General features: G+C 49.7%; 1 protein-coding gene across 4 annotated transcripts in view; it reads left to right on the top strand.

The window, feature by feature from the left end:
* The window catches only part of COL15A1 (collagen type XV alpha 1 chain), a 98127-nt gene that overhangs the window by 64682 nt on the left and 20011 nt on the right, over nt 1-13434 (top strand). For all 4 annotated transcript variants that reach the window (XM_079791258.1, XM_079791260.1, XM_079791261.1 and 1 more), the window contains 12 exons: nt 642-677; nt 1039-1179; nt 1371-1430; nt 2509-2544; nt 2649-2732; nt 4175-4240; nt 6656-6691; nt 7970-8032; nt 10263-10331; nt 10442-10477; nt 13077-13130; nt 13231-13290. In XM_079791258.1, coding sequence (XP_079647384.1) covers nt 642-677; nt 1039-1179; nt 1371-1430; nt 2509-2544; nt 2649-2732; nt 4175-4240; nt 6656-6691; nt 7970-8032; nt 10263-10331; nt 10442-10477; nt 13077-13130; nt 13231-13290 — 741 coding nt within the window. The remainder of the gene's footprint in view (nt 1-641; nt 678-1038; nt 1180-1370; nt 1431-2508; nt 2545-2648; nt 2733-4174; nt 4241-6655; nt 6692-7969; nt 8033-10262; nt 10332-10441; nt 10478-13076; nt 13131-13230; nt 13291-13434) is intronic.

Raw genomic sequence — 13434 nt, 5'->3', positions numbered from 1 at the left:
CCTTCTGTGGGGCCCTGCAATTGCTGGCTCCTTCCCTTGAGGGTGCTTTTAAGGTTTCCTCATGATTCCCCAGAGAGAACCCCAACTGCAGTCCCCTAATGTAGGACAGTGTCTCCTGGGAGTGGACATGCAGCCTGCTTAGTGCAACACCTCACCCCCCAATTCTGGGGCCATTTCAGCCAGCTTTTGGTCTTTAGATTTTTTTTCCCCAAAGAGAGTCAGTCATCCTTCTACATATCTCCAAAAGTCTAGTGAATACATAGCAAGTTCTTGAAGCCCCTTCCTTCGGCTTCGAGCAGGGGAAGTGGGGAAAGGGACAGCCCAGTGCACTGACGGCTCGCCATGGGGATTCTTCCTCTATGATCTCCCGTGGTTAAACTTCAACTCCTTCTTACTCTTGAGGTAGGTGATGAGCTAATCGTGAAAAATGGGTCGCACAAGCCTTCAGCATGACTTGCCTGCAACTGACAACTCTCATAACGCACCCAGCTTTGAGACATCGGCCCAAACCGGGAGAGGAAGAGTCCCATTTTAATATCCTGTGACTTAAGCGTCCATAGTTCTAAATTCTCTTCTGAACACACCTAATGAGAGAGATATCAATTAACCTGTTGACTCTGTCTTGTTTGTTTGTTTTTCAGGGAGCAAGAGGGCCTAATGGCTCAGTCGGTGAAAAGGTAAAAAGAAAAAAAAGAAAAGTTTTCAATCCTTCCTTCCCTTTCTCTGGGTTTACTGTGATCGGACTGTGGGGCAGAGAGAAACATCTCAGAGGGACTGCAGGGGAAGACAGGACAGCTGGCGCTGGAGGGGAGTGAGTCACCTGCGGTGTTTCTCCATCCTCGCCCTTCCACACACGTGTGCTCAGCCTATCGAGCACAATGTCAATTAGCCAGACAGCTGTTTCTGTACCATTAAGCAGTAACCATCAGGTTCATCCGCCTAATTAAGCTTGAAGAATGATTTTCTGACTCAGGGTCTGTGTCGTTCCTTCTGTGTTTAACCCAGGGCTGGGTAGTCAGCCTGTCCTCTTCCCTACAGGGTGACCCCGGCAACAGAGGCTCACCAGGACCCCCAGGGAAAAATGGACAAGTTGGCACTCCTGGGATCATGGGACCCCCAGGGCCTCCTGGACCCCCAGGGCCCCCAGGCCCTGAGTGTACAATGGAACCTGAATTTGAGGTACTTTCACCCTATCTGTGGTTGAAGAACAATATGCCCTAAGGATTACTGGGAAGACCAGTAGATTGAACCCCGGTTTGAGGGCAGGGGCTGTGCCGATTCCCACCAAGCTCCAGCTCCCAAAACCACACCTGGCGCTAGTAGGTTCTCAGGAATTGGGCCTGATATTCTCGTTCTTCTTCCTTCCTTAGTATATTGAAGGCTCTGGAAACATCAGGCTACGGCATGAACCCAGAATCTCAGGACCAAATGTAGGTTGAAATACTTTTTCAATATATTTTTATTGATTTCAGAGAGGAAGGGAGAGGGAGATAGAAACATCAATGATGAGAGAGAATCATTGATTGGTTGCCTCCAGCATGCCCCCTACTGGGGATCGAGCCCACAACCCAGGCATGTGCCCTGAGCAGGAATCAAACTGTGACCTCCTGGTTCATAGGTCAACGCTCAACCATTGAGCCACACTGGCTGGGCAAGGTGGGCTTTTGAAAACTTCATTTGGAGGCCTGTCATGCTGTCGTGCTGGAGTGAGGGGACTGGCTCTGCTACTTTCAATAACTCACCCTCTCTGTGCCTCCAGCTCCCAGCTGTGCAATGGGAGCCTAGGTGCTCTTTACCAAGTGTTTCTTTGAGGAACAGTACAGAAGTTTTGCACAAAACATCCTGTGGGGAACCTCCCTCTCTCTCTCTCTCTCTCTCTCTCGCTCTCGCTCTCGCTCTCCCTCCCTCCCTCCCTCCCTCCCCGCCACTCTCTCTGCAGTCCCTCACCATCCAGCATCTCTGCTTCATTGCCTCCTTCTTGCTGCCCCATTCAATACTCACACTTTGACCCATTTCAAAGCCAGTGCTTGAAGGTGCCCCTCCCTGATACACCTAGTCCCAGGGAGGCCGGAGTGTTGTCTATCCTCTGCTGTGATACCTGCTGTAAAGAGGACCAACCTTAGAAACCTCATTATCTTTATCACATGGGACCTAGAGCTGAGCACTCAGTCCAGGAGAAGTCTGACCTTCCCCATCCTCCTCCAGATGCCGGCTCTGAGACTCAGGGTCAAGAGGACACCGCCCCCCCCCCCCCCACCACCACCACCACCACTTGCTGGGAGAGGACTCTGGTCTCCTCACCCTCTGAGGGGTATTCCTTCTGACTCTGGGATGGGGAATTTGCCCCTCATCTTTTGCTCCCCTTGCCTGAGACAAAATCCATGTTAGTGAATATGGAGAGATGGCAAGATCCAAGGATAGATAGAAAGTGAGCAAAGTAAATAGAAAAAGAAAAAAAAAAACCAAACACACACACACACAAAGATCTTTGTTTCTTTGTTTTTCCAGGGTCTCAAAGGAGAAAAAGGAGACCCGGGGCTCAAGGTGAGGTCACAGGTCTGAGGTGGGGTGTGAGGACTGTCCCGCCTGGTCTGGGAGCGTTATCCATGCACAGTGAATTGTTTCTCCGCTCTCACCATTGTATACAGGGTGAAAGAGGGATGGATGGAGCCAGCATTGTGGGACCTCCTGGGCCCAGGGGACCACCAGGGCGCATCGAGGTCTTGCCTAGTGTGAGTATCATCCGGGTCAGAACATGGCTATTTTCTGCCTTTGCTAAAGGAAAGAAGATTGTCCACAACTTCAGGGTTGCTGGTTATCCAAGGGGCACCTGGCCAGCATATGGCATTGGAGTTTCCCCTGCCAGCGTGCCCCTCCTGTCTGTTTCTACCCTGGAACCACTATTCTCTCACCTGGTGCTTCCAGAACACTGTCTGCTGGTTGGCAGCATTTGCAGTCATGAGAATGGCTGTAACAGAGAAGCAAAGGAACATAAGTGGGGACACAAGGGAGGAAAGATGGTTTGGGATATGATAAATCAAGGAAGACTCTCTGGAGGAAGTGTCTTTGTGCAGGGATTTAAAAGCTAAGAATGATTTTACTACATAAGCATGGAGGACAGGACTTCCAGAATTCAGGTGGCAGGGAAACTATGAGGCAAAACACAGAACAGGAATACGTGTATGTGTCCAAGGCATGGGAGTGGGAAGAGAGTGATGGAAATTTATAGAGAAGACTGAGCTGTGGGATGGGACCAGATCACGGTCCATTTACTATTAGGATATCACATTTGTTAAAAATCGTGGCCCTTCTGAGAGAAATTATGTTATATGGTAATCGATAGAAAGTCAAAACATCCCAAATAATTAGAAAAAAATGACTAGAGTAAAAAAGTATTATATATATAATTTAAAATATCAAGTGTAGGTAAGGGTGTGATGAAATAGATAATCCCACATGCTTTTGTGGAAATGTAAATTATATGACTCCTTTAGATAGCTCTTTGACGATCTGTTAAAACTAAAAATGCCTATACCCCCAAATTCCACATGGAAAGATTTCCGTGCTATAAGGGGGAGTGAAAAAATAAAAAAAAGCAAGGTGAATAAGAATACGTACAGCCTGATGCCATTATATAAAATAACTATGTGGCAATGCAGCATGGGGAATACAGTCAATAACATTGTTAATAACTATGTATGGTGCCAGGCGGGTGCTAGACTTATTGGGGTGATCACTTTGTAAGTTACATAAATGTCTAATCACTATGTTGTACACCTAAAATTATATAATAGTGTGTTAACTGTAACTGAAAAATAAAAAATAAAACAATTACATGGACACACACATATGCACACACACGTACGCATATACACACCAACAACACTACAAGCTTTCTGTGGGCATATATATATATATATTTAAAATTTTTAAAAGAGATAAGGCATTCATGTGTTGTGCAATTTTAAGATTGATTGAAAGAGGAAAGTGATAAGGCAGCTCCGAGCTGTTTCCTAAGCAGTGGGAGGGATGCGTGTACTGGCAGTGGGTTTAGGGTGTCATCAGACTGCCCGCGTTCTGCCATGCTGGCTGAGTTTAATTAAAGCCTCGCTGCCAGGAACATGGTGGAACATGTGCCACCCTCTGTCTCATTGTCTGGTTTTTCTCCTTCCAGTCTTTGATCAACATGACCCATGGATTCATGAATCTCTCCGACATTCCCGAGCTCACTGGGCCTCCGGTATGTATCCACAGCTGGCCCTAGAGTGAGGTTCCTACCCAGATATCCCTGTTGAAACTAGGTTGGGTTGGTTTGCAAACCTTTTAGCAGCTGAAGCATAGAAATAGACTATATCAAAGTAGAGCAGAAAGAGACGTTTGCATTTCTGAGAAGTTGCTATCACATTAGTTTGATCACGCAGGGAGTGTTGTCCAGTGCAAAGGAAGCTTCCAGTCCTGTGCATCACAAATGTGTGCAATGGAAATCAGAGAATCATAGATAATAACCCGATTGACGTCTGTGCAGCGCTTTTTGGCCTGCTTTTATTTATGTGATCTCATTTCATGGAACAGGAAGAGATTAGAGAAACCTATCTGTGCTAATGGGCAAACGGACACAAGAGGAGGGAACATGACTTGCTTTAGTCTTTCTAGGCCCATTTGAGACACCAGGGACACACAGAAGCTACATTAGTTTTCTGCAAGTCCACAGGCTCGGTCCATGGCACAATAGGACTTAAGAGGAAGGAAGCCTCCTCCGCAGCCTGTGCAATGAATCCCACTGCATCTTCCACATCTGCTCATGGCAGCTGGGGACAGAGGGGAGAGCTCTAGCCGTAGAAGCCTTGGGGTTCCAGCCCCATCTCTGCTACACACCACTCTGAGCCTCTGAGCCTTTCTCTGATAACACCTCACTAGTTTGGGGGCAGCTTATAAGAGGCTGCTTTGCAAACTGTGGCACTCTGTGTAGCTGACATGGAGATTGAGGCTTATACTTCCACAGCTGTGCAGTCCACATGTCTGCTGGGCCACCCACTCCTGCAGTCCCCAGTGAGGGTGGCCTGAACCCCACCATTCAGTGCCCTCTGCAAACATCTGGGAGGTTCCTCTAGAGCTGGTATCTCCTGCTGCTGAGTGACCTGTTAGCAGGTCATTATGCTGTCTCTTTTGTGCTATATCCAATGGGGCCTCCTTTCCCTGATTTCTACTAAAATCATCCAGAGCACCCCAATAATCAAACCCTAAAGCAAAGGAGCTAACAAGCAAAAGTCAGTTCACAGAGGTCTTGGTTTTCCCCAAACTATTGGAGGTTTAGGTGTTAGTGAGTTGATACTAAAGCAAAGCACAGACTAAAATTGAAGATTCGGCATCTCCATTCTAAGATGGGCCTTGTCTGCCTGCATTGCCCTGCCCCCACCCCTAGAACCGTCCTTCCTCCCCAACCCCTCTCCTTTTCAGCAAGTCCAGACCCACAGGGTCCCTTCATCCCTAATGGAGGATCAGGAGTTTCCTGCTTATGGCAATTCCCTCCCTGGGAAGACTCAAGTCCAACCAGTGCCCTCATGCTTTTCCACCCCACTGTGTATACAGTATATTGATAAACTTGTTGCTATCTGGATATCTGTGTGTGTGTACATAAACTAGTACATATACATATACATATACATATACATATACATATACATATACATATACATATACATATACCAGAGGCCTGGTGCATGAAAATTCATGCACTCGGGGGGTCCCTCAGCCCAGCCTGCACTCTCTCACAGTCTGGGAGCCCCAAGGGGATGTCCAACTGACAGCTCTGTGGGAGGCAACTGGGCTGGCTGATCAGGGTACAGCTCAGGCCAGGAGCAGGCCGCCCCACGGGCCCCCCCCCAACCCCACCCACATCGCTGCCATGCCCCCCTTCCCCCATCACCATCCCCTCCCTCTGCTCACTGGCATGCACCTTGGCTGGCCTGGCGCCACCTGCCCGCCAGCCCCGCCTCCCGCCGACTGGTCATTCAGTCGTTCAATCGACTTGCATATTACACTTTTATTATATAGGATACTCTGCCTTTAGTAGGTATATGGGTATGAGGGCTGACAGGAAGAAGAGTCCTGGCCCCATGTGGAGTGAACCACAAACTCACTGCGTCCCAGGGCCTTTCAAATGACTGGTCCTTTAAAATTCTCACTCTACCTGGGGAAAAGACCCGAGTCTCACCCACATGCCCCACTTCCACCCTCACACAGCCCAGAACAGCCTTTGGCGCCATTCCTCAGTTTAGGAACCTGTGTTCTGAGGCTGTTTATCAAAGTCCAGTGAAGCATTCATCACCCCAGAGTTTTCAGATGCTGAGCGATTTCACGGAGAAGGAGGCACCACCTACAGTGCAGACAGTTATGGCTCTCGGGAGCAGGGGCTCTGGGCACCTGTGCACAGTTCCTGGCTCTGCCACTGACCAGCTGTGTGACTGCCCAGTTCAATTCTCTCTTGGGCCTCAGCATCCCCTTCGGCAAAAATGGATCATGAGCCCCACTGTGCGGGAACATGCTTCAGTCTTTGGAAGGTGCTGAGAGGGGGCGGGCCCTGGAGATGCAGCGCTCCTGCTGGCTCTGGAAATGCTGCCCCTAAACCACCTGCTTTGTCTTTGTTGTGTCACAGGGCCCGGAGGGCATGCCTGGGCTGCCAGGGTTTCCAGTAAGTACCATAGTAACTGTATTCCCTCTGTGCCTCCTGGCTGTGTTCATTCTGTTCCTTCCACCTGGAATGCTCTTCTCCATCTGCATGACCAAGCTCTAGTGCCATCTTGTTCATGTAACCTTTCCTGGTTGGCCCCCACCTGGAGGGATCCTCCCCTCCGGTCAGTCCCATGGGGCTTTATTTTCACCTTTGCTGTGGTCCTTTTCTGCCTCGAGTAACAGTTATTTGTGTCCTTGTCTTTTTTCCTCGACTGCACTGTGACCATCTTATGGAGAGTTGGGTCACTCATCTCTCTCTGCCCAAGAGCCAGCCAGTGGTTGGCTTCCTGTGCATGTTGGCTTTCTATGCAAGCCAAGCATTTCAAGTCGATACAGTAGATAAAGTTCCTACAGAGAGAGGATGGTGGCATTGGGGCTGGGAGAGGGGAAGCATAGACTAGACATCCAATAATTAAATCTATGTGCCCCACACTCTGGGGCTTCCACCACGAAAGGTGAAAGTGCATTTCTGTGTAGAAAGTGTTCTATAGGGTATCTCACCCTTTAATGCAGAAGACAAGACAGTGACTTGTGAAAAGCCAAATAGCAATAGTGTTGAAAGGCCTTTGGGGGCAGATGTCTGGTTATGAGTCATAGTCACAGATAGTTAAGTGTCTGCTGGAGTTAGGAAGAGGTCACCTTTGGGTGTGCAGAGTCTGGCTCTGCAAAGGGGTAGATGGGCATTCATGCAGGAGGAATGACATGGGCGGAAGTGCAAAGGCAGCAAGGAGTATGGAGAGGGTGAGGGAAAAGGCTCACTCCTGGTGGTACGGGGCGGGGGGAGTGAAAGACCAGATACTGAGGCTGGCTGGGATGGGTTCGGGTATCAAGCTATGATTTCTGGATCCCATCCCACAGGTAATGGGGAGCCAGAGCAGGGAGAGGAGTCATGGAAGCTGAATGGTGGGGTGGGGTGGGCTGCAGGATGGCCTGGAGGACCCATGCGGAGGCAGAGGCGGCAGGAACGGGCTGTTTCCATAGGCCTCTAGTGTTCATACCTTCATCCCTTGGAGAAACCCAAAGCTCAAAGAGGCATAGGGCCCCTGGGCCTCCTAATGCTCAGTGCTGTCTTCTTTCCACCAGACCACAATTTCTAGACCAGGAAAATATCATGATTTTTTATCTACCAGGAGAATGGCACTCTCTATTCTTCTACTTTTTGAAAAAAATACTTCCGTTTGGATAAAGCTCTTCAATCTTAACAAACAACAAAATACCCTTCAATGATTCCTTCTAGGGCCCTAGAGGACCAAAAGGTGACACTGGTGTGCCTGGATTTCCAGGACTCAAAGGAGAGCAGGTAAGAGGGGCCCAGATGTCTGGGTGGGGTCATGCTCCAGAATTTACTAAACATTTCAAATTGGCTGAAAGTAGCTGTTAACTTTTTTTTAAATTTGAAATATAACTCACATGCCATAAAATCCACCCCTTTACATCGTAAAATTCATTTTTTTAGTATATTCACAAGGTTGTGCAACCATCACCACTGCCTGATTTCAGAACATTTTCATCACGCCCAAAAGAAGCTCCATATCTGTTAGCAATCACTTTTCCAGCTGTTAACTTTCATAATCTCAAGGTTCCTCCAGAGTGAAGGTGGGTTGTGGGTGGAGAAATGGATTTTCATCTGAGTTTGGAAAAAGACTCAACCAACACTCCCTTGAATGTGTCATCACATGTGCTGTGCTTTGTCTAACTGCCTGGTGGGCACCCCCATGAGAGTGTGCGTTCCCTAAGGGCAGATGTCAGCCAGTTCTTTTTCTGTAGCTCCAGTTCTTAGAACAGGGCCTGGTACACAAATGACATTGAAAGACTTGTTGGATGAAAGCATGTATAATTAATGGCAGTCTTGGTCCAGAATCTTTGGAATAAATATTGATATGCAGAACATGTCCTGGGAATTTCCAGAGTACTGCACTGGCCTTTGTACCCTGCACATGTGCCTCTGAGAATTAACTTCCCAGTTGGTGTTTATAGATAAGGGTGGAAATGACGTCCATAAACAGACTGCAAAGACTCTGGGGTGGATGCATTTATTCACCCATTCATTTATGAACTCGTCCATCTTCTATCCATTCCAGCCAGATTCCTGTATGGAGCACTAGGGATATAGAAATAAGATAAGAGGAATAGACATCCAAAGAGCCAATAGAAAGTGTGGTCATTGCTGTAATGGAGGTCCGTGCAAAGCCAGTGGGAGCAACCCCTGAGCCTTCCTTGGGGAGTCGAGGAGGTGGGATGTCTCTAAGAGGAGGGATGGCTAGGGAGTGTTAGGCTTCTCTCTTTCTTCCTTCCCACCACCATTCCACACCAGCCCCAAGGAGGAGCCTCCAGTGTCTGTTGGACCATAATTCCAAGAGGTGGAGAGTTCAGTGTGCAGGGAAAAGGGGTCTAAGTTTGGTGCCACATGGGGTGATGTCTTGGGATAGTTTGCTGCCAGGGGCTATGGAGATGGGATGGGTCCAGGGCAGCTCTGGCTTGGGAAGAGCAGCTCTTGCTTTAAACACTCCGTTTTCTATGGGATAAGGTCAGATGGATCTAGAGGGACCCTCCCCTAACCCCTGCCACCTTGGACACCCAGGCAGCTCTGCTCCCGTCCTAACAGAAAACTCGCTTTCTCTTGCTCTGCCTCTAATGCTTTTGTACTTGCTTCTTCTTGCTGCTGGCGTGCTCAGGACTGCCTTTCCTCACCTGCGGAGTGGTAAGATCCTAATATCAGGTGTGGGCTTGGGGGACGGAGAGAAGAGGCTGCTCTGCTTGCTTTGGCTGCTTCTGGCCCATCGGAGGGAGAGTTGAACGTGGTCAGCCCAGCTCCCCCGGGGCCAGCATGGGAATCTGGGGCCAAAGCCTCGGAGTGATAAAGAAGGTTTCTCTGCCTGGCCTTTGCTCGGGACACATATCTTCTTGGAAGCCTTCTGGTTTAGTAGATGGCTCTGCTGAGGACTGGACGCTGTGTTCCTGCCACCTCCCCTGTTTCCTAACAACTGAGAAACTTTGCCTGGTCCAGTTGCACAGGAGCCTGAGTTTGGAGCCTGCGTTCCACATGGAGACACAGGGCCCTTTGTTGAGAGAGGCCTCTAGTGTTCATACCTTCATCTCCTTCCCAATTTCAGAAGTTTTAACAGGGAATAAGGATTCTTGGTGGGAACAGATCTCGAGTCAAGTTGTTAGGAAAGCAAGCCACCAAATACATTAGGAGCCAGAGGTCCCCGGGGATGCTGTGCAGCAAGAGGTGGGGAGGACCTTGTCGGCTGGTTGCTGGAGAGTGAGGCTGTCGATCTGTGAGCTGGAAGGCTAGCAGCGTCCCAGCCTGTGAGAGTGCATGGAGGGGAGGGAATAGAGCAGAGAACAGTCAGTCGCTTAGGAGGCTATTACAGCCCTCTAGTGAGGGTCGTGTCTGAGCCAAGCAGTGGGGTTGGAGGGCTGGGATGAAGGCAACAGAAATCATGGCAGTGGGACTGAGAGGCCTTGGGGAGCCTCTGGATAAGGCAGCGAGGAGTCCAACTTCATTGAAATTCTCTGAATTGCAGGGCGAGAAGGGAGAGGCGGGCGCCATCCTGACGGGGGACATTCCTCTGGAAAGGCTGAGGGGGGAAAAGGTAATTATGTCACCAGACCCTGAAGGCACACATCCTCTTTGGTATCCCATCTCTGTTTCTGCCACAAACTACGTTCCTCTGAGTGACTAGTCTGTGTCTCCCTATTTCAGGGTGAACCTGGAGTACACGGAGCCCCAGGACCAATGGTAAGCCAGAGAGTCTCTCAGCTGGGTCTGGACTGGGGTTTGAGGCAATTCTTATACTTTAGTTTAATTAGACTGAGTTGTTCCAGTTGTGAAAATAAAAAGGATGTGACAAAATGTGTGTGTGTATTAGGGTAGGCTGACTGCAATTAAATAAAAATATCAGTTGCTTAACACAACAGCTGCATAAAGTCCACTGTGGTTGTTCCTAGTTGGGCATGTTCCCTCCAAGAAGTGACTCAGGGACCCAGGATGCTTGTGATCTGGGACTCTGCCATCTTGTGGATTCAGGGCCACACTGACATATTCCAGCTGGTAGGCCAAGGCTGAGGAGGTGGAAAGAGATCATGGGAGATGAGGAACATCACTTCTAGCACATTCTACTGGCCAGAACCCAATTGTCTGGGTGGGTGGGGCCTCAGAAATGTGGCTTAGCCGTGTGTCCAGGAAGGAGAGGAGAACCGGATGGTGGTGAGCACTCATGGTTACGTCACAGGTCTTGCCAGCTAAAGATCGCCACTGCCCAGGGAACTCCTCAAAGGAACCCAGAAAGTCGCTGTGGGCTTTGTGGGTTCTGGACGTGGATCTGCTGCTCATTTGCTGTGAGGCCTTGAGCAAGTCCTCTTCTCTGTCTGGGCTTCCCTTTTCCCATCTGTAAGGGAGAGTATTGAGTTAGTACTAGATGACAGGGTAGCACCTTTCTTGCCTTACTTCTCCAGGAATCTATAATCCATTTGGGCTGCTGAACAGTTTTTAAGCTACCAGTTCCCTAGGATGAACCCTAAACTTCCCTGTCTTTTTTTCCTCCCCCCAAAACAAAGAAAATTCAGGTGTACTAGTAGAACATTCACTACGTGTCACATGCTGTACTGATACTTCACACAGCTCATTCATTTCATCCTCACCACCTTCAGAGGTGATTATCAGAATCCCCATTTTATAGACCCAGAAATGGAGGTGAAAGAGGTTAAGTAACTTGCCCATTGTCACACAGCTTGTAAGTGGCATCACAGAGATCTGAACCCAGCCTGCTGGACTCTGAACCCAGGTTTTGGCCACTACACCCCACTATCTCCAATAAATACCTTCATTCTTCTGAGACCTTTTAGGCTGGTTTTTTGTTGTTGAAGCTGGATCTGAGTCCTGGGGAGAAAGGACTTATATTGCTCTAACAGACACATGTCCTTGATGAATAGCCCATAACACCCACAGTGCATTTCTTCACAGGGCCTTCTGAGGCCTTCGTCCCTTTTACCAGGCAAAATAGATGCTCTGGAGAGGGTTAGCTAAAGGCCAAGGCAGACTGGGAGAGTCATGTGTTACTGATTAACCACTTAACTAACATCAAATACTATGGGAATCACCTATAGTTAACAATGCTGGCCACAGTCTGCAGCAGGTGACCAAGGAAGTTGTTCCCACCACAGTAAACTTATGCACAGCTTGCCAAGCACAGACAGTAAGGGCGGCACCTTCTTCTTCTAACTTGCATTAAGGTGCCATGTGAGCCAGCTGTGGCCCTTGTGACTAAGGTAGCTTAGAGTTCCCTTACAAACTCACTAGAGCCCTGTTACTCATGGCCCATGGATCAGCTGGGAGCTCAGTAGAAAGGCAGAGTTTCAGGCCCCATCCCAGACCTACAGGATCTGCATTTCCATAAGATCCCAGGTGACACCGATGCACATTGACGTTTGAGGGGCTCTGCACTAGAACATACCCCCGTGTCTTGTTAACTCCTCTGTCCTTGCTTTTCTTTCCCTAAGAGTAACTTGGGCTGGGTGCTTTACACGCAGGGCCTGTTTCAACTCAGTCTTTAATTGCTATTTCCCAGGGCATGACTATCTATGTTAATGGCAACAGGAAGATGGGCCCCAGGCTTAAGCCAGTCATTCTCCTGGGAGACAGGGCAAACTGGCTACAGGAGTGGGAAGGCGTGGCCTGGAGGTAGAGCTTGTTCTGGGAAGAGGTGGTGCATTGCGTGCACCCCGTATGTCAGAAGGCATGAAGGTTCCTGCAGGAGATTAGAACAGGGCGGTGGCTCTGGAAGCATGTGGACATAGAAAGCCAGCCCTGGAATAAATGGGGTGCAGGAGAACTGGGGTGCCAGGCCAAGGTTCTGGTCCTTAGGGACAGGTAGGAACAAGGCAGAAACCAGGTACTGGAACAGACTGCGATGAGGGGAGAGGCAGGGCTGCATTATTCCAATGGGGGCCATGGAGAGCCCTGGGACATAAGACCTAGGGCAAAGGTCCACGTTTTGAGCTGGCCGGCGTCTGGCTACCTGGGTTCCTTCATTAGCCTGACTGTCTGAGAGGGTTGGGTGCAGAGACTGGGGTGGGGTAGAGCTTACAGGAGGGTGTGGGGCGGTGATGGGTTGAGCATGTGCTTCCAGCTGAGCACAGAGAGGCTGGGAGACGAGGAGCCAGACAGGTGGGTACCTCATACTTGCTCCTTGCCCTCCTTCCTCCAGTCGGTGGTTCACCATCACCACTGCCCACAATGGCAGGTGGGCTTCCCCTCCCCCACCCTGCCACCTCTCCATCTCCCTGGCCCTTGAGTTTCTGTTCTTTTCTGATCGGGTTGGTATTTGTTTTGCCTCTAGGGGCCCAAAGGACCGCCAGGACACAAAGGAGAATTTGGCCTCCCCGGACGACCTGTAGGTGTTGGTGTTCCTTGGACTGGACGTGAGAGAGGACACGTGGGCCAGGCTGGCCGGTGGGCAGTGGTTTTACTAAGGCATCTTCTGTGGGTTTCAGGGTCGCCCAGGACTGAATGGCTTCAAGGGTGCCAAAGGAGACCGAGGGGTCATGATGCCGGTGAGTGCCACAGCCCTCGCTCCAGCCCCACACCACCCTGTGGACAGAGCCCCAAGGCCAGTGTCCGGGGGAGAGAGTGCCAGGTCCAGTGAGCAAGGCTTGTGGACATAATGTTCAGGAATGTTTTTCTTCTTCCTCCACTGC

Source organism: Cnephaeus nilssonii (assembly GCF_951640355.1).
Source record: "Cnephaeus nilssonii genome assembly, chromosome: 14".
Lineage (NCBI taxonomy): Eukaryota > Metazoa > Chordata > Mammalia > Chiroptera > Vespertilionidae > Cnephaeus > Cnephaeus nilssonii.
The sequence above is the reverse complement of the archived record's forward strand: the minus strand, read 5'-3'. Positions and strand labels throughout refer to the sequence as shown.